Source organism: Oryza sativa, chromosome 10 (genome assembly GCF_034140825.1).
Source record: "Oryza sativa Japonica Group chromosome 10, ASM3414082v1".
NCBI classification, from domain to species: domain Eukaryota; kingdom Viridiplantae; phylum Streptophyta; class Magnoliopsida; order Poales; family Poaceae; genus Oryza; species Oryza sativa.
The window spans coordinates 5,792,742-5,810,369 of record NC_089044.1 but is presented as its reverse complement, the minus strand read 5'-3'; the positions used below and the strand labels follow the sequence as shown (position 1 = coordinate 5,810,369).

The 17,628-nt window shown below is 42.5% G+C and overlaps 1 protein-coding gene across 4 annotated transcripts; it reads left to right on the top strand.

Annotated features, from left to right (window-relative positions):
• Nucleotides 1–455: 455 nt before the first annotated feature.
• LOC136353622 (uncharacterized) lies at nucleotides 456–17,461 on the top strand. 4 transcript variants are annotated; one of them, XM_066304668.1, is made up of 10 exons: nucleotides 456–604; nucleotides 983–1,430; nucleotides 1,699–1,848; nucleotides 1,998–2,068; nucleotides 12,265–12,415; nucleotides 12,820–12,918; nucleotides 13,082–13,196; nucleotides 13,271–13,431; nucleotides 13,770–16,738; nucleotides 17,177–17,461. In XM_066304668.1, exons 2-6 carry the CDS (start codon nucleotides 1,296–1,298, stop codon nucleotides 12,898–12,900), a joined length of 588 nt encoding a protein of 195 aa, XP_066160765.1. In that variant the 5' UTR covers nucleotides 456–604; nucleotides 983–1,295; the 3' UTR covers nucleotides 12,901–12,918; nucleotides 13,082–13,196; nucleotides 13,271–13,431; nucleotides 13,770–16,738; nucleotides 17,177–17,461. The 4 variants fall into 4 exon arrangements, with proteins under 4 accessions (XP_066160765.1, XP_066160764.1, XP_066160763.1 ...); XM_066304667.1 differs by having other exon boundaries at nucleotides 1,699–1,872; XM_066304666.1 differs by having other exon boundaries at nucleotides 1,699–1,890.
• The last annotated feature ends 167 nt before the right edge of the window (nucleotides 17,462–17,628 follow it).

Genomic DNA, 17,628 nt, shown 5'->3' with positions numbered 1-17,628 from the left:
TTCCCCTCGCGCCACCACCTCCGCTTCGCGCCGTCGCCATCGTCGTCTGCATCGCCTCGCGCCTCCGCCGCCGCCGCCTTCGCCTCTGCCACCTCCGCCTTCGCCTCCGTCTTCCCCTAGCGCCGCCGCCTCCACCTCCGCCGCCGTCGACGTCGCCGTCGCCGTCTTTGAGCGCCTCCACCTCCTTCTCCCCCCTCGCGTCACCGTCGTCGCGGAGTGCGGACTTCGAGGCGGACGCGGAGAAAGCGACGAGGAGAACGCTCCTCTCCTCTTCCACTCTCGTCTCTCCTTTGCCTGCGAGGAGCTGTGCCTCGCCGCCATCGTCATCGTTGTCAACCTGCCGCCGTCGTCGTCAACTGGCCGGCCTAGCCGCTCGCCGCCATCGCAGTGGCCAGATCTGATGGCACGAACTCAAGGCCGCCTGATCTGATGGCGGTGAGCTCGTGGCTGTCGATGGTTAGGTGGTTGGAGCAACCATTGTCCTGCCACCAGCCGGAATCACCCTTTCCGCCGCCATCCGCACCTTGTCGCTGTGTTGGACACTTGGACGAGGGGCTCCGCCTCTTCACACGCCGTCAGCCGCTGCGTACATTAACTCCTTCAAGTAATCATATTGTTGTTATTCGTGGATGGGGTGGGCTCTTTCTCACTGTTATATTGTCTAATATCATCTTTCTCTTTTTTCATTTTTTGTCCATTGTGAGTTCAGACAAAAAAAATTCAAACAAGGCCTTAATTTTTATGATAAATTTTCATTAGATTAATTAGGACTTTCAAAAGGATATAAATCAACCTATAGTATTGGAATTGCGTAAGGCTTTCTTTACAGTCGTGTGATTTGTCACGTTTGTTGCTTGCTGTGGTCATACAAAGATATCCGTCTTGTGTTCTGGTAGATGTATTGACATCAATATTGTTATGTTATCAATTCAGCTTCTCAGAGCCCCTTAAATGGAAGCAAGGATGTAATTTTTTTTTTTAGGAACCAACGGCAGGAGAATCTCCTGCCGGAATTTATAGAAGAACAGAATTGGCCCAGTTAATAAGGGAAATCGGGCCCGAAAACCAAACAAGCACGGTTAATTAAACGGGAAACCGGCAAAAACCAATACAGAAAAGAAAAGAAAAACAAGGATGTAAATGGAAAAGGTTTCAGGCCCAATGGGAGTGAATCATCGAGTAGACAGCCAAAGGACAAAGGATTCTCATGAAAAACAAGGATTTCAGCTTACCAGAGGAGCTTGAATGCACCGCGGAGTGTATTTTCACATTTTGTTGGAGAAATAATTGAGGCAATGGCTGGACATATATATACCCCTACAGTAATCATGGGAAAGCTATTATCTGACAACGGGAGTCAAGAGTTCGGTGATTTTAAGCTCGTTATACATAGAATGCTGTCTATGTATCTTTATGAAAAAAGAATACTGGTATGTCCATATTGATTTTATCCCATATGCAATTTACTTGCTGCTATAGCAGACCAGAAATGCTTTAGGCTTTTCCATGCTGCTGTAATGTAAAATCATTAGGAAATTCCCGAAGTACACATCGCTTACAATGATTGACAGACTTAGTGTTGTTTTAAATTGAACGCTTGTTTGCTACTACAATTGTTGGGGTAAATGAACTTCTATATTTTGTTTGATAGAAAAGAGTATAGAAAAGAGTTTCTGGCTCTCCTAATACCCTTTTTAGGGGTGCATCTCGGTGCTGCCACCATTATCCTCACGCGTCGCCGGTTGTCTGGCTCTATCCTCGCGCGAGCGGATCCATTGCTGCCGTGGATCAGGAAGCCATGGCCTCGTTGATGGTGGGCATCGGCAACGGCACCACCTCCACACCCATGTTTGTGCTTCAACTACTGCTGTGGTGTGCATATTTCCATCGGTTGTGACCTGTTTACTAATCTAGCTTTTTGGTCTTTCCTCATCTCTCTTGACTGCAATCCTCATTTTTCTGATTTTTTTTTTTGTTTTTCTGTGTGTACTGGACAGAAGGAGCGAGAGTGTCACGATGGTGCAGAGCATATCCCCGATTGGCCGTATGGCGAGCAAATGGATAGATGGTATTGCCCTGTCTAATAATTAATAATTAGTACATCTTTGTTCACCGCAAAATGCAAATTTTAGTCTATCTTGAAAGTGCATTAATCCTCCTAGTTCCGGGCCTGGGAGGCCGGAAGTTCCGGAGTTCCTTACCAGGAAGTTCCGGGTCTGTTTGAATTTTACCGCCGCGATTTGTTTTTAAGTTTTCAGGGCCAGCCTATTCACCCGCCCTCTAGACTTCATCTGCGTGTTCAATTAGTATCAGAGCAAGGTGCTCTTGATTCAAGCTTCACCGCTTTGAGTGATCCACGATGTCGGACTTAGGTGGAAAGAACGGAGAAAATGGAAATGAAGATGGAGCGAGCAGCAAGGGAACTCCATCACCCAAGGGAGCTACTATACCTTTTGATTACAGCAAACTTACCATTCCCCTCACAACTTTGTCTCCATGCCTTCCGGGCGTGCTCCTCAATTTGATGGGACACATTACGCCGCTTGGAAGCACAAGATGAAGTTGCATCTAATCTCTTTGCATCCAAGTATTTGGAAAGTTGTTTGTATAGGTGTTGATGTACCCCATGATGACATGGAGCTCACTTCGGAGCAAGAGCAACTCATCCACCGCAATGCTCAAGCTTCCAATGCAATTCTTTTCGTCTTGAGTCTGGAGGAGTTCAACAAGGTTGATGGGCTTGAGGAGGCCAAGGAGATATGGGATGCTTTGCAATTGGCTCATGAGGGATCACCCACCGTTCGTGAGGCCAAGATTGAATTATTGGAAGGAAGGCTTGGAAGATTTGTGATGGATGACAAGGAGACACCACAAGAGATATATGATAGGATGATGATCCTTGTCAACAAGATTAAAGGACTTGGGAGTGAGGACATGACAAATCACTTTGTGGTCAAGAGACTTCTCCGTGCATTTGGTCCAAGAAATCCTACTCTTGTATCAATGATACGGGAAAGGAAAGACTTCAAGAGACTCACCCCAAGTGACATTCTTGGAAGAATTGTGTCTCATGAGATGCAAGAAGAGGAAGCTCGTGAAATGAGGCAAATAGTGAAGAATGCCGCCATGATCAAAAATCAAGAAGTTGCTTTGAAGGCAAAACAAGAAGAAGAGTCAAGTTGTGAAGAAAGTGAAGATAAAGAGATGGCTTTTATTGTCATGAGATTCAAGCACTTTCTTTGCAAGAGTGGCTATGGCAAAGGGAGGAAGGATGATGACAAGGGAAAGAGGCAATAAAAGAGAGCTTGCTTCAATTGTGGCGAATATGGTCACTTCATTGCCGATTGTCCCAAGTCAAATGAAGCTAAGGCTAAGGGAGGCAAGAAGAAGCCGGAGCGTGCTCATGTGGCGGAGGCACACATGGCGGAGGTGTGGTAGTCCGGAGATGAAGAAGATCTCGAGGTCAAGCCCAAGCCCAAGCCAAAAGACAAGGTTGAAGGAGAAGGTGGTGTTGCTACCGTCGCCTTCAAGTCATCCTCTTCAAGCAAGGAGCGTCTCTTCAACAACTTGAGTGATGACGACGATGACTCCTACCACTACTCTTGTTTCATGGCCCAAGGCCGCAAGGTGATGACTCAAAAGCCCTCTCACACCTCTCTTGATGTTGATTCTAGTGATGAGGAAAGTGATAATGAATTAGATGATGTGCTTAAGAGCTTTAGCAAACCCGCTATGCAACATTTGGCTAAGTTAATGAGAGCTTTGGATAGTAAAGAACAATCTCTCAAAAGGCAAGAAGAATTACTTATTGTTGAGAAGAAAAGAAACCTTGCCTTAGAGGAGAGCCTAGCTAAAGAATGTGCTAAAAATGAACAACTAGCTAATGAGCTTAATTTGGCTAATGGTTCTCTAGCTAGCCTTAGGGATGTCAATGAAACTCTTCAAGAGAAATTTGCTAGTTTAGACAAAAGTCATAAAGATCTTGAAGTTCAATTTGACACTTTTTGGAATAGCACTTCTCAACCAAATGTGGTTTCTAATTATTCCAACCCATCTACTAGCAATGGTTGTGCTAGGTGTTACAATATTGATTTGAACTTTTATGCTACTAATGTTAATGCTATGCAAGCTCTTAAGAAAGAAAATGAAAGGTTGGGCACATTGGTGAAATATGGATGCATGAAGACATACCATTCAAAAGATGCCCTTTACAAGATCATCACCGCTCATCCTAACAAGGATGGACACGGGCTCGGGTTTTCTGGTGGAAGTCCTGTGTCTAAGCGTGTGATGGTAAATGGGAAAGAATGCTTGATGTTTGTGAGAGAAGGAAAAGCTCCACAAGCAAGTGAGGTGACTTGTCCCCTCACTGGTCAGACACCCAGAAGTTCCAGGCAAAATGACCGGAAGTTCCTGCCTTGTAAGACAGGAAGTTCCGGACATTTTGTCAGGAAGTTCCGGGCTTCTAATAGGCCAAAGGGGCTGACCGGAAGTTCCGGGTATAATGCCAGGAAGTTCCGGCCAGAGGGTCTTTACTATGATTCATATGTAATTTCCAAAAATTCAGAGGGCAAAGTGGTTGCTTATTTTAATGGGAATTACAATGATGAGTACCGCACTTGTGTGTGGGTGCCAAAGGCTTTGGTGACTAACATCAAGGGACCCAAACTTAGACAAGTTTGGGTTCCTAAATCCCAAGCTTGATTTCTATTGTAGGCATACTCCTCCGGTGGCTCAAGTTGGGTTGTGGACTGTGGCTGCACCAATCATATGACGGGAAAGAGGAGTATGTTTACAAGTCTTGATGAGGAGGGTGGAAGTCGTGAAGATATTGTCTTTGGAGATGATGGTAAAGGAAAGGTAATGGGTCTCGGTAAGATTGCCATTTCCAAGAATCAATCTCTATCTAATGTCCTCCTTGTCAATTCATTAAGCTACAATTTATTATCCGTGTCTCAATTGTGTAAGTTAGGATTTAATTGCTTGTTTACCAATGTGGATGTGACCGTTTTTAGGTGATATGACTCTTACATAGCATTCAAGGGTGTGTTAAAGGGTGATCTCTATCTCATTGATTTCAACGTGGATAGAGTGAATCCGGAGGCATGCTTGATTGCTAAATCCTCTATGGGTTGGCTATGGCACCGTAGGCTAGCCCACGTTGGAATGAGGAATTTGGCATCTCTTCTAAAAGGGGAACACATTCTTGGTCTATCTAATGTTTCTTTTGAGAAAGATCGTGTGTGTAGTGCTTGCCAAGCCGGGAAGCAAGTTGGGAGTCCACATCCTATAAAAAATATCATGACTACAACAAGACCACTCGAGCTTCTTCATATGGATTTATTTGGGCATGTGGCCTACATAAGCATTGGAGGTAACAAGTATGGTTTCGTCATTGTTGATGATTTTTCACGCTTCACTTAGGTGTACTTTCTCCATGACAAAAGCGAAGCTCAAGATGTCTTCAAGCGCTTCGCAAAGCAAGCCCAAAACCTCTATGATCTCACTATCAAGAGGGTGTGAAGCGACAATGGAGGAGAATTCAAGAACACTCAAGTGGAGGAATTTCTTGATGAAGAAGGAATCAAGCACGAGTTCTCCGCCCCCTATGGTCCTCCCCAAAACGGCATTGTTGAGAGGAAGAACCGAACCCTCATTGAAGCCGCAAGGGCAATGCTTGATGAGTACAAGACTTCGGATGTCTTTTGGGCGGAGGCCGTGAGTACCGCATGTCATGCTATCAACCGCTTGTACCTCCACAAAATCCTAAAGAAAACTTCATATGAGCTCTTGAGTGGTAAGAAGCCTAATGTTTCATATTTTTGTGTCTTTGGGAGCAAATATTTTATTTTAAGTAAGAGGCCTCGCTCATCGAAGTTCTCATCTAAGGTGGATGAGGGATTCTTACTTGGCTATGAATCAAATGCACATGCCTATTGTGTCTTCAACAGAACCTCCGGTATTGTTGAAGTCACTAGGGATGTGACATTTGATGAATCTAATGGCTCCCAAGGAGAGCAAGTTGTTGTACATGTTGTAGGTGATGTGGATCCAAGTCAAGCTATAGGCACTAAGGCTATTGGAGACATACGACCAGTCGAAACGCAGGATGACCAAGAAGATAGGGATCAACCTCCGTCATCGACATCCAATAGCCCTACAAGTGCTGTGTCTGCTGAGCCGGAAGTTCCGGGTCCTATTGACCGGAACATCCGGACATCTCCAGGCCCGGAAGTTCCGGGTTCTATAGTCTGGAACCTCCGGACCAGTGGCAGTGAAGACGTGCCAACGGCACAAGTGGATGGGATCGATGCTGCGGGCACTTTAGAGCATATTGATCAGGCTCAAGTCCCCCCAGTGCACCATCCAAGGATACATCACACTGTCCAAAGAGATCATCCCGCCGACAACATACTTGGTGACATAAGAAAAGGGGTAACTACTCGCTCTCATGTCGCAAGTTTTTGTCAACACTTCTCATTTGTCTCTTCTTTGGAACCAACTACGGTGGAAGATGCGCTTGTTTATCCGGATTGGGTGATGGCCATGCAAGAGGAGTTAAATAACTTCACTCGCAACCAAGTATGGACTTTGGTGGAGAGACCCAAGCAAAATGTCATCGGCACCAAGTGGATCTTTCGCAACAAGCAAGATGAATATGGGGTGGTTGTAAGGAACAAAGCCCGGTTAGTTGCGCAAGGGTTCACCCAAGTCGAGGGTCTCGATTTTGGTGAAACCTTCGCACCTGTTGCTCGCTTTGAGTCAATTAGAATTCTTTTAGCCTATGCCGCTCACCATGATTTCAGGTTATTCCAAATGGATGTCAAGAGTGCCTTTCTCAATGGACCTATCTCAGAGTTGGTCTATGTGGAGCAACCACCGGGGTTCGAGGATCTAAAGTTGCCAAACCATGTGTACGAGCTCCACAAGGCGCTCTACGGGCTCAAGCAAGCCCCTAGAGCTTGGTATGAATGTCTCCGAGATTTTCTTTTGAAGAATGGTTTTGAAATTGGAAAGGCAGATACTACTCTCTTCACTAAAAAATTTAAGAGTGATTTATTCATATGCCAAATTTATGTCGATGACATAATATTTGGTTCTACTAATGCCTCTTTTTGTGAAGAATTTAGTAGTATCATGACTAAAAGGTTCGAGATGTCTTTGATGGGCGAGTTGACCTTCTTCCTCGGGCTACAAGTGAAGCAAGCACAAGAGGGCACCTTCATCTCTCAAACCAACTACGTGAAAGACATACTCAAGAAGTTTGGGAGTGAGCTCAATATCTTAGACTCTTGTAACATTAGGTGATGGGTGGTTGGCTAATTCATAGCCAAACATGTATCACTAAAATGTAAATTTAAAAAAATATATAAAAAAAATTGAGCTTTTGTGTCTTGAGATCACTTCTTGTGTAGAAGATGGTCTTGATACCAAGAATAAAGCTCAAACATTCCCTCTCTTATCCAAAAACCCTTTTGTGAAAATTTGCAAAAATTTTTGTGTGTTTTTATTGCGAAAATTTGGTTTTTATCCTCTTCTTATGATGTATATTGACCATTGTTATGTAATGTTGATTGTTGGCTGGTCATATGCATCATAAGTCTCTATATGTCCATAGGTTTCTATTTCTAATCTATTCCTTTGAATTCTCATCTATTCCTTTGAACTTGGGCCTGACTGCCTTCTGTTCTGTCAGGCCGGAAGTTCCAGTCATCCCAGTCCAGAACTTCCGGGGGTCGGGGGTATAAATACCCAGAGGGAGCCCGAGCCTGCCATCTCTCTCCTCACTTCTTCTCCTCCCCGATTCCCAAACCCTAGCCTCCGCTACAGTACTCATCTTGGCGATTTTCACTTTCAACCATGGAAATTTGATACCTCTCCATGGAATCAACCACATTGGTGGCTAGGAGGATCATCCCACGATCGATTTGCGACTTCCTCTCTCAAGGTAGCACTTTTGATCTTCTCTTTTGGTTCATCATGTTTTTGCCCCGATCTCTAAATATGTGAACCTAGGGAGAAAACATTTTGGATAGAATTCTTCCTGCTACCTTGTAGTTTGCCGAACTATAGGATTTTATCACATGCACTGGCCTGATTGAACCCTCTGTTCTTCAGTTTTGCAGGCCGGAAGTTCCGGTGTTCTTGGCCCGGAACTTCCGGTCTCTGTCCAGACAGCCAGTAACCTTGATTCCTCTACTGTTTCTTTTAATCATTGCACTCCAACCTTGTTGACTCTTGTTGCAGTGGTCAGTATGCCTCGTGAGAAGAGACAGAAGCTTTCACAAGATGTTCCTGCTGACTTGAGCCCCCCGGTTCGTGGTCCTAGGGGGAGATTGGGCAAAGAAAAAGTTGGAGATTTTTACAGTGAGAGTCAGATTCCGATCTATTCCAGGAGGGCTGGTAGCATTGTCATTCATGATGCTCCCCGCTCTCCCTCTCCAGCTGCATCAGAGTCAGATGATGGTGGCAATGAGGATGAGCCTGGTTCTGAAAGCAATCCTTTGAGGCTGTACAAGACAAGGGCTGTTGATCCTGATCCTAGACGGCCAAGAGTGAACTATCTGAAGAATCTGCTCAAGTGTGGAAAGGACAGAATGGTGAGTCCTGATACTCTGCCTGCTGACTCTCAGGATGACATATTCAAGACCTTGGTGCAGGTTGATTGGTATAACTCTGTGATTATGGGAAGATCTCATCCAGTGGTAGAAATGAAGTGGCTAGACTGGCAGTACATGTCCTCAAAGAACAACATAGTCTTCAATGAGGTACGCAAGGTGTGTGAGCGCAAGCACGTGGCAGATTTGTTAGCCTTGCATTATTCCTGGAATGAGGAAGTGATTGGACAGTTCTACTCCACTGCTTTCTTTGGCACCACCAAGAAGGGGCTTGATTTTGTGAAGTGGACCATTCAGGGGCAGCAATATAGGGTCTCTATGGCACAGTTTGCTGTAGTTTGGGGTTAGATGATGATGACCTGAGTCGTCCACATATCTTTGTCGAGGATGCTTTGTCACCGACCAGCACTACTTTCTTGTATGAGAAGGATGCTCCCAAGGATTGTTTGGGGACTACTCGTGGGTTGCGTCCTTACTATAGAGTGCTTTACTCCATCTTAAGGTGGTCTTTGCTCCCCAAAGTGGGAGATGCTACAGCCCTTCCAGGTAGGCATGCGCTCCTCCTCAGTCGCATGCGCTACAACAAGCCAGATTTCAGCATTATGAAGCTTATCTGGAGTGAGATCTATGAGACAGTGTGTGAGCCAAGGAGGGGCTGCATTTATGCTCCTTATATCATGAAGATGGTTGAGGCCAAGACTGGGATTTGTTATTTCAAGGACAATCAACACAAGCCTTTTTGACCTCATGCTCCCTCTACTTCAGCTACTCCTTCTACCAGGGCAACTCGTGCTTCTACCTCAGCTGCTCCTTCTTCCTCTGCTGCACCACAGCGTTCTGAGTCTTCTTCTCCCATAAAGAAGGCTCTCAGGGCTATCTTTTGTATGTGTGCCAAGACAGCTAAGAAGGTAAAGAAGATAGAGAGGCGTCAGAAGGAAGATTGGATTGCAGCAGGCAAGGATGTCTCTGACATTTCTGATGATAAGGAGTTTGTTGATCCTTTTGCTGCTTATGAGACTGCTCGAGACATTGCTAGTAGTGAGGGTCCCTCTGGCACTTCTCGTTTCTTCAATGAGGAGTCCTCCCACTCCGAGGAGAGCAGTGATGATCAGGAGTCCGATGCACCTACTGAGAATGTACCTACAGATCCAGATGAGGCAGTGGACGCCGCCGGGCAAGACATCGACTCTCCTCACTCCGGCGACACCGAGATTATTCCCTCTGATGGCGATGATGATGAGGCTTGATCCTCTTCTTCCCTTGTGATTTTGTCTCTTTTGGTGCCTTGATGCCAAAGGGGGAGAAAATTGCAATCGAAGGGGGTCAAAATATTGTTTTTGCTGCTTGCTGCCTACTCCGTCTGTTTATCCGGAAGTTCCGGATCCTCTTATCTGGAAGTTCCGAACCTGGCAGCTCCCTCGCTATTTATTCCTGTCAACATGTCCGGAAGTTCCGGGTTTTTTATCCGGAAGTTCCGGACCTGGCAGTCCTTTGGCCTCTTCTCTTAAGAACTTATGGACATGTAATAATTCTCTATTTGTGTGGATGTAATGTCTGTTAGATGCTCTTAGCTGCTCTTTATATATATTGCACTTCATTTATGCTATTAGTGTCTTATTTGTTGATTGTGATGTGATGTTGATTTTATCCTTTTGAATGCTCACCATGTCGTATCTTTTGCATATCATATCTATTCTTACTGTTTATTTGCATCCCACGAATGAGTAGAGATGAAGGAAACTCTCCTCGGTTGCTCCCTTATAAATATGCATATGAGCTTCACTCATATCTTCCATATGCATACACTAAGGGGGAGTTTCATTCACCTCTAACTATTCAAAACAAAATTTATTTCAATCTTTTGTAAGCTTTAACCATGTTGTCATCAATCACCAAAAAGGGGGAGATTGAAAGTGCATTAATCCCCCTAGTGGGTTTTGGTGATTCATGACAAATGTGGTTAAGGGATTAATGAGTTCATTGAGTAACTTTCAGGTGCATTAGTCCAAAGGTGTGGAAGATGGATGCTTGGAGACCCCCCAAAAGTACAAAATCAAAGCGGACCGGAACTCGAGAAGTGCATAGGATAGTTTATCTTTTGAAATCGAGTTTTTAGGAAAAACCGTACTATTAAGAGGGGTTCCAGGTGATGATCTGAGATATGTCAAGTGCTCTTAGTGTGAACCAAGTGTCAAGTTTCCCTAGGAGTCTTTTTTGCATATACTCCATCTGTCCAAAAGTGCAAGTCCGGAACTTCCTGTCTTCCAGGTCCAAAAGTTCCGGTCTTGTGAAAAAGATTTTCCTAAGTGTAGTCCGGAAGTTCCTGTCTTCCAGGTCCGGAACTTCCTGTCTAGTTTCCAGTTCAAAATTATGAGTAACGGCTAGATGTCGTCACCTAGCCGTTATACATATACAGCTCGTTTCCAGCTCGTTCCTTGGCCATTCCACTTTCACTTTTCAAACCTAGAGCTGTTGCTAGCCTCTCCCAAGTGTTTCTTGCCTTCTCCACTCAATCTAGAGCCTAATTCTTGTGAGAAAGAGAGATTGAGAGGTAGAGAAGAAGATTTGGGGAGGTGTGAAGACTAGGAACTTGTGTGAGCACTTGGAATATCTCGTGGGCTGTCATCTCGGTGCTTATTACTCTTGGAGATGATCTCCTAGACGGTTAGGTGTCGCCCGCGAGAATCCGTTGCATATTGTGGATGTCCCGGGTAAGTTTGTGAATGATTTCCTCTCCTCCGAAAGGGAACGAGGTAAGTTAGTGAAGTTCTTGTGCTGAGATTCTAGAGGCTTTCCAAGTAGAGCAACCCACACTTGTGGTGGATTTCTAGAAGTAGGTTGAGTTGGATCTTGGTGGTCACTCAATTCTAGAAACTTGCCTAGGGGTGTTTGGGGTTGAAGGCTGTGGATTTCCTCTGGGGTTTTTGCACAAGTGAGGCAAGGGGTTAATCGAGACCCAGCTCTTTGGAGCTCCTCAACGGAGAGTAGGATCGCAAGATCCGAACTTTGGGAAAAAATCGCTCTTGTCTCTTTCTGTGATATTTCTGTGGATGATTCTGTGATATATCCTCTTCTTAGAATACCTGTGCACCATCTTGTGAAGATTGGCTTAGTCTCCTGTTTTTAAATTTGAATTTCATCTCTGTTCTGTTACCCGGAAGTTCATGTCTTAGAACACCGGAAGTTCCGGGCCTGGGAGGCCGGAAGTTCCGGAGTTCCTTACCAGGAAGTTCTGGGTCTGTTTGAATTTTACCGATGCGATTTGTTTTTAAGTTTTCAGGGACAGCCTATTCACCCCCCCCCCCTCTAGGCTTCATCAGCGCGTTCATTTCTGTTTTAATAATTAACTTTTTTTTGCATATGTCTTTCTTGAATTATGGGGTGGTTCTTATTTTTTTGGTATATGTAAACAGAACCTGAACATCAGATTTAATGAGAGATTCAACCAAGAAGCTGAAATTTTTTACAACTGATGTGCATTGCTAAACCAGTTTTCTGTTGCATAAAGAGTCCTGAAACTTCTTGTTGCAAACTGAAGTGATGTTTAACAATTTTCCATTGGAGCTTTCACTGGTTTCTTCAGAACTGAAATCTTGTTTTCTCATCAGCTTCTCTTGCATCTTTCTGCAAGGTTTCTTTCATGTAGGGAAAGGAAATGTGATTTTAGTTACCTGACTGCTGCCGCAATCTGCGAAGCATCTACAAGCGATGCCATCGGTTCAGGCAGCTGGCACGGCAATGCCGGTTCCCCTTGCCTCCATATCCAACTCCTCTTGTTCCATTTACACCTCCCGATGGTATGGATTACAACTTGGCACTGCAAGAACACAGCTACTTTTTTGAGTTTTTTTTCCCTGATGTTGGTTGGTCACCTAGAAATGTTGGCCTAAGTGTTATTTGATATTTCTCACGACCATTCAAAAAATTGAATCTTTCCCAAGATGTACATGCCATAGTGTTCGCCATAGTGTTATTGTTCCTGGTTCAGAGGTTGCAGTTTATTCTGCTCATAGAAATCCTGAAAGTTTAGAGAACTCCCTGTTGAGAAAATGGAAGTTTTTTTACTGCTGAGTTTTGTTGTCTTAAAAGAAATTAATGCATGGTAGATTCTTTTGTTGTCTGAAAATGAAAATGTTAGCTGCTGAAATGTGACATTCAGTCAGTCTCCGAACTCTGAAGAGCCATAATTGTGCAATTTCAGGGGCCCAAAGCCAGCTCGTCTGCTTTGGGTGCCGTCCAGCCAGAGCAACGTCGGTTTGCTGCGCGGTTTGCAGTACCGTGACCGCTGTGCCTGCTCCCGGTATGCACTTCATTCACTCAGGTTTACATCTCAAGTTTTTTTTTGCAAGTAATATAGCATCTGAAAATTGAGTTTCTTTGCATCTAAATTTTAGAGTAGTTTAGAAGTTTATATTGTATCCTCCCTGTTTTATTTACAAAAATGAGTAGTTTTTGGTTTCTAGAGCAGAAATCTAGCTGCAATGTTCACAAAAATGTAAAGACAAATTAAAGGGGAATACAAACGGCTTCAGGGCTCCGCAACGGCGTGCACGTCGCGTTGATGGTGCCTGCGCTCAGGTCCCTAATCTGCGGACCTTAGCTATGTGATCCATTTTTTTGTTGCTGTCATAAGTGTTTCGCTTGTTCTGTAGGCCGCTCGCGAAGACACACTAGAGTTGTTGTTCGCATCTTCGCCGCCGTCGGTGACCGCTGCGGCCATGAAGGAGTGTGTGCTTGATGAGTACTCCACCAAGCACAGGATCTCTATCAATAGGTTTCTCCAGCTGAAGATATTTGTCAAGGTGCATGATCGGTAAGTCCTCATCCATCTCCACTAGACGTTGGGAGCTTCAAGTGCGAGCAGACTTGCCACTTTCCTGTATTAGATCAGCAGTCGATGAATATGATAATTTCAACTAACAAAGTTCGATTACCGGTGTTTATTTATGTCTTTGGCACAATGGGGGAACTCCTGATCTATCATCATAAATGCCAACTCACTGAAATTTTCGCATGGCTACTTAGTGACAGTCAATTTGATCCTAATGCAATATGTCGCCCAAATAATCTTCTAAAGTTTATTTTGATCACTAATTGGCAGATGATTTACTGTATCATAATAACATCTAATGGTTATTTCCACTCTCTCAGGGCTTAAAGGTCACTGCATACGTGAAGTGCTTGAGCAGTAGGAATCTGCATCTACCATGGATGTTGTTGCTACACAAATAAAACAATATAATTGCTGGTATTATTTTCAAATTTTGGTCCTTTTGACTCTATATTAAATTCTTTATCCATTACTGTTTCTCGATAGTTTGCTGTGAATGATTGCCTGCACATTCAAATGATATGTGGGATTAGTTTCCAGTCAGAAGTGCAAAACTTAGCTAGATCTCTCCTGATGCACAAATCTCGCTTTTTGTCCGGATGAATTCTACACATTTCAGACCAGAAAAATCTTGGTACAAGTCTTGATACAAGCCATTTAGTTATCAGCATATTCACTGCGTGGTAGCTATACTCTAAAAAATATTCCAAGAAAATGTGGTTATGCTACTGTTTAATAATTTGCTGAAGGAAATAGCAACATTGCAAAGAGATGCAAATGGTGCTACTTGATGCTGAAACCTGAGTACCAGTCATTTTAATTGAGCTGTTTGGAGCAAAGTTTTGGCTAGATGTAGTGCATAAATTAAATTTATTTTGCCGCTTGAAACTTTTATATACACAGGCAACTATTTTTTTTCTTTTCATTTCCAAAGGCTTCCTTCCGTATTAACCTTGTTTTATTTATCAAACTACTAGGTAAGTTGAACGAGTGTAAGGATTTTCTTTACCCTTTGTATAGTTTTATCTATGTTCTAGACACCTACTTGAAGCCGCTCTAACAGCATGGTCTTGAACTTTTTTTAAACCTTTCATTTAGTTTTTATTTTTGGCTATAAAATTGCACATTTCCTTTTGTTGTATAGATTGCCATTCTTGACAGTGTGAACATGGGTGGTGGCAGAGGTGTTTCCATGCATACAACATTTTGCATTGCCACTAGGAACAGTGTCAAAAAAATTCGCATTTCACAGGACTGCTATTGCATGATTTATCTTGGATTAGAAAATACTTTCTGGATTATCTCTCGATGTGTTTTGTAATAATTGTTCATCGAGCAGGACTGCACTCAGTTCAGTTTGTTATGTTACTGGTGTTACATAACACCTTGCAAATCTAAACTTGGGATGGAGAGTTTTGGCATGTTTCAAATTATACTACCAAGTTGGACAATTTGGTTGGTTCGTGGGCATGTTTATTGTCCTTCGAACTCTAATTTTGAAGCTTAATCTATATGAGAAGTGCCAATGTCAACTTGACTATATTTGTGGTTTGGACGCAGTTTTCAGTACTATATAGCTTATTGAGTTTAATAACATTTGCAGAGTTCTCTTCTTCACCCCTGTGGTTACCTGGAACATAGTACTTAAACGTTGTGTTGTTCCTGGCAGTGTTTGGGCCAACATTATGTAGGCACCATATATTAATTTTACAATTTTCCCTACTACTTGAGCTTAGTTTGGGAGTTGGGACTCCAATATTCTAGGCATTTTTATGTTGATGTAATGGCGTGGAATTTGTCGGTGTTCCATGTATATTTAATTTAGTTGCTTAAAAGTCGGTGGTTTCGATCCGTCCACATCAAGCCTCCGCACATGTTCATTACTAATTCGTCTGCCTTTAAAAGCAAATTGGTAATTAGGGAGTAATTTCTGAATGTTCTAGGCTTAAAAGTGGTTCTGGTAATCTTGAATATTTGCTCTGGATGGCATTCCCTCTATTTTTGGTTCTGACTTGAACTGTGACCGTGCATCTCTGTGGTGATCATGGATTAAATTAGGAACAATGGTTTAATTGGGTTATTCTAGGGAGAAGTGATATCCGTTGGTTGTCATGGCTGCCTGAAAGGGAATTACATCATTTGATTTTAAGATTTAATAGCTTAAGTAGCATTTGGGCTCACTAAAGTGCTTCCTTTTTCTTATCTTTCAGACTTCCACTATGAATTATTTAACACGCATAAAAGAACTTCCCTTGCATGATTTTTTTATTATGAAATCAATATTTATATTGACAAACCTGCTTAGCTTCAGTTGGACAATGATAAGCTGCGGTAAGGCTCTTTCTCATTGAAGGAGGACATTGGTGGATTCTGCACTGCTGTTCTATTACTTAACTTCAGTAGATAATATATTTGCCCATTTGCTTGACATCACATTTTTTATTTTCTCTGTTCCATATGGTGTTCTATTTCTCATTTTAGCTGAACATTTGTCTAATTTATCTGTACCATGATCATTTTCTGAAGATATTCTCCGCAGAGAGATCATCTAAAGCATGGTTAAAAAACAGTAAGTAGCGAAAAAATCATGGTACAGGAGTCAATGGTACGCAGTAGCGAAAACATGGTTAGGAGTTGCATATTATGCTGTTTTGCTATTCCAAAACGTTTTTGAACTGTAGCAGGATGTTTGTTCCTATTTAAACGAGAGCTTTTAGCCATTTATTACCTTTTGTAGCTTCCCTGCTGGTTACATTCTAATAAAACAAAAATAGTCCTTATTGAAATATGCACTCTGTAAACAGTAAGGGGTTCTTATACTGTTTTCTTTAATTCCACATACAATAAAAAGAGTGAGATCAGATGGCAGCATTCTTTGTGAAAAAAATACATCCATATCTGGATGTAGTGGTTGCCTTCATGTTAAAAGTGGGTCACAATTTCCAGTATTGGAATCTAATTCAGTACATGGCAATGAAATTTCATTGAGCTGTGAAAGTGAGGTATCAAAATTAAGGTTGGTTTCTATTCGTTCAGGGTTGACCTTTATCCTTCTCATACAAGTATTTTACTAGGAAATCATGAAAAAGCATGGTGTCTTAAATAGTGGACTACTACCATTTTTGTTTTTGAAACCTTAATTCCTCTCTCAAAATTTGCTACAGGTACACCCATGGTACCTCAGATACATCATGTTCCAGCCGTTGAAAGAAAGTTGCCTTCATTCTGGTGATTCAAACTTTCTGGATCTTGAATGGCTTTCAACTTGAGACAACTCAAGCGATGAAAGGTGTTTACTTTTGCATTGCTATTGCATTTTTTTTTAGCGTTTTCGACTGACAGAATATCATCTTCACAGTGACAGTCAATTTAATTTACACACATTTTCTTTTGCCTTAGTGTAGGAAAAAGTTAAGGATAATTATTAGTTGATTATCCTGTAAATTTCTTACCCTTCATGTTTAATTTCATATCAATCTAAATTCTAGAGTTCTTTTGCTCTCACTGCATTTTCATGTAATAAATACAAATGTAGTCTCGTGTTGTATCACTTGATATAACTATCTGTATTGAGAGGTAAAATGAAAATTATGTTGCCACACTTCCTAAATCCAATTAATAAGTGTCTTCTGAGCTTCCAATATGTTCACTGATACTGATTTGAAGATATCCTCTGAAACATTTTTTTAAAAAAACTCACTAATACCGATGGATTGTGCTTGGACAGGTCCATTGCAATTAATACTCCGGATGTGAACCTTTCAGCGGAGAATGTTATTGCCACAATATGTCTTCTTTTGACTGGTAGATTTGTATGATCAAATATAGTTGTATCATCACCATGGACATTACTCTGATCATTATGTAAAACTTTGATTTTATTTTTTATATGCATTGGTGCTTCATCTTTAGATTGTAAAGTGTAAGAGTTTTGTTCTCAGCAGAATCTGTAAAACAATGTATGGAAAATTACTCATCAACGGCATTCACTGCAAATGTATTCATAGGTTTTTTTTTCTTACATAATCATTGATTCAGCCTGAAAACAAATGATTAGTCTACACTAATCAAGCAATCTATATGCAGGCGGCGCGCCATTGGCGTGCCCCAGCATCTAGTACAAATAACGAGCAGATGTTCCTTAAGAGTATATGTCCCAGAGTTTGCAATAGTTCCCCC

Bases quoted from the DNA above. Each gene is read 5' to 3' on its own strand.
- LOC136353622 (XM_066304665.1), top strand. From the start codon at position 7,882: ATGGAATCAACCACATTGGTGGCTAGGAGGATCATCCCACGATCGATT. The intron at 7,949-8,247 runs GTAGCACTTTTG...CTCTTGTTGCAG, and splicing joins TTGCGACTTCCTCTCTCAAG to TGGTCAGTATGCCTCGTGAG.